The sequence below is a fragment of the Macadamia integrifolia genome, chromosome 7 (assembly GCF_013358625.1).
Source record: "Macadamia integrifolia cultivar HAES 741 chromosome 7, SCU_Mint_v3, whole genome shotgun sequence".
NCBI classification, from domain to species: Eukaryota; Viridiplantae; Streptophyta; class Magnoliopsida; order Proteales; family Proteaceae; genus Macadamia; species Macadamia integrifolia.
The window spans coordinates 7,418,223-7,420,789 of NC_056563.1; the positions used below are offsets into that span (position 1 = coordinate 7,418,223).

The 2,567-nt window shown below is 37.7% G+C and overlaps 1 protein-coding gene across 1 annotated transcript; it reads right to left on the bottom strand.

Moving 5' to 3' along the window:
- Positions 1–377: 377 nt before the first annotated feature.
- Positions 378–2,218, bottom strand: LOC122083112 (protein terminal ear1 homolog). The gene is made up of 4 exons (XM_042650802.1): positions 1,806–2,218; positions 1,405–1,533; positions 1,161–1,302; positions 378–1,008 (listed from the first exon to the last, which is right to left on the bottom strand). The coding sequence occupies exons 1-4, from the start codon at positions 2,000–2,002 to the stop codon at positions 832–834; spliced, it is 645 nt and encodes a 214-aa protein (XP_042506736.1). The 5' UTR covers positions 2,003–2,218; the 3' UTR covers positions 378–831.
- Between the last annotated feature and the right edge of the window lie 349 nt (positions 2,219–2,567).

The window sequence follows — 2,567 nt, forward strand, 5'->3', positions numbered from 1 at the left end:
AATCATTACATCCTAAGTAAGAAAAGGCCATCAAACATTTCACATAGCCGTAGATTATTTTCTCAAGTTTCTTTCTTTTGTTATGAGGCGCATGCCTAGATGCTCTTAGTCGTCCGATGTTCACTGCACCTCACCGCTTGCTATAGAGGATGTGGACTTTTATCTTCTAAGAGGGCTAAACAATAAACGAGTCCATATCCTCTGCTGCGAATGGTAAGGTGCGATGAATATCGGACAGCTGAGAGCATCTAGGCATGCGTCTCAAGGGACTCCCAACCAATTGATGTTCACTCCGCTAATGCAACAGCTGCAGACGATTTTCGCAAGAAGATGAACTTAGGAAGAGAAGAAACCGCCAGGACCTTCCAAGAAAGGTAGAAATTAGCAACCACCACGGAATTTGTTTAACTGTTTTAAGGTAACTCATCCCATACTGAGTGAACTCGTGTTTAGACTACAGACATCACTTACACTACTAAGGTAGAACAACAACAATAATTATAACAGATGTTTCAACTACTAGAGGATCTCTCCCATATTTCCACTTCCTTCCCCAATGCATCATTGACATCCATAATTGCCAATGAAACCCACTTGTGGATGGAACCAAAACACAGGTGTCCTACTCCTCATCTTCAACAGATAACCCCAAAAAATGAGAAAAAAAACACCCTAATCATCACCAGCTATATCACCTCTTTTCTTCTTCTAAACCTTAAACCTTTAGGTGTCCTCTTTTGGTTTTTCTGACTTTGCTTTAACTGTCTTGGTGGACGTTTAGGATCTAACCTTGTCCAGATCTTCAAACTATTTTGAGAAGGAGCAAACTGGCTATTCCCTCTTTCCATGCACTTCTGAAAAGGAACCATTCTTTTTTCCAACAACAGTTCCAATGGTAGTTTGGTACAAGAAGCCATTGCGAGGTGGGAAGAACTGCAATGGCAAGTAGGCTTTTGAATCACATATGAAAGTTGATTTCATGAAATGTTTCACCAAGTTTTCTCTTCCCTGATCCAAAAATAATAAAAAAAAAATATCAGACATATGGACAACCTAATACCCTATGACTAGCTTTTAAGAATGAGTTCTACCAAGTTTCCAAACTGACCCAGATGTGAAAAATGGGTGGGTATGAGAAAGAAGAACTGAAAGTATATAACCTGAATTTTAGCAAAATCAATCTCACAGGTCTTCCTTGACTGGAAAATATCCCATTTGTGCATGTCATAAGATCTAAAGAACCGAAAAGCTCCAGCAGAACTTGTGAAGTTCACAAACCCATAACCCTTGTTCAGATTGGATCTGAAAGAAGAACAGATAAGAGAGGGGAAAAAAATCATAAAGAGAAAATAAATAAAAAAGAAAGGAAACTTTAAAAGGATAACAATAGTCCTTAGTCCTTACTTGAAATCTACAGGAAGATACACAAAATCGTATTCAGAGAGAGGAGTTGGAGGATTAATCTTTAATCCCAATATGATCTTGTTCTGTTCCTCACAATGCTCATCTAGCAACTGAATCAACATCTCCCTACTGATGAATTAGTATTAGGGTTTTTAAATAGAAAGAATAATATCATCAGTACTCAAGCTCAGATATAGAAATTGAAATTAAAAGTTAAAAAAATGAAGTTATTATGAGTTCATTTCTATTTGTGCAAAGCTAGAGACAACAGCAATTTTGATAAGGGTATCCATGAAGACTTCACTTCCCCTTAGTTTCTTATAAAAATATGATGCTTAAACTCACAAAAAGATATTTGGAGATAATAAATTATGCATGTCACTCTAGAGAGAGAGAGAGACCTTAATCGATTTGGGATATTTTGGATGATCAAAGAGGTATTCCCAGAAAATCTGAGAAGAATGCGAGGAAATGGAGGTAGTGGAACCTTAACCCATTTGTTGATATTATCATCAGACCTTCTCCGCAGATACATTATGTTCTTCCGTTCATGAGTAACAAGTTTGTGGAACTTATTTGCTACAAAAACGCTCTCCATTGCCTCAGTTGGATTTTAAGATTTGAACTCCTTTGCAAAAGGGTTCAACCCCAACTTCTTTACCTTCTTCTTATCCTCTTCTCCTCCATCTTGCACAAACCAGGAAGGAATATTAGAAACAGTACGCTAAACTTGAGATGTTACTATGTTTAGTAAGGAGGGACAGTGTCAACAGTGGTAAAGTAGAAACAAAAGAGTGAATCAGCTCACATCACTACTTCATAACCAGATTCGGGACAGAAAAGTACTACATTCGGGGGGCGGCGAGATTGCGAGAAGGATTTGAGAGAGAGAGAGAGAGAGAGGAGAATTTTAATTTAAAAATGGGTGTTCTTTTCGTCTGAATCAACTCACTTGACAATTCGCCTTTATTTATTGATTTTATTCCCACTCCTTTTTTTTTTTTTTTTTAATTGAACAGGAGGGAGTATGCTAACACTAGTTTATTCTATTCTATTGGTGACAACTTCAATTTGAAAAGCCAGTGCCCAAGGGAGGAGATTGTGGGATGGAACTTGTAGTATGCAAATGTGTAGATGGATTTACATAGAGTGAGTGGCCCTCC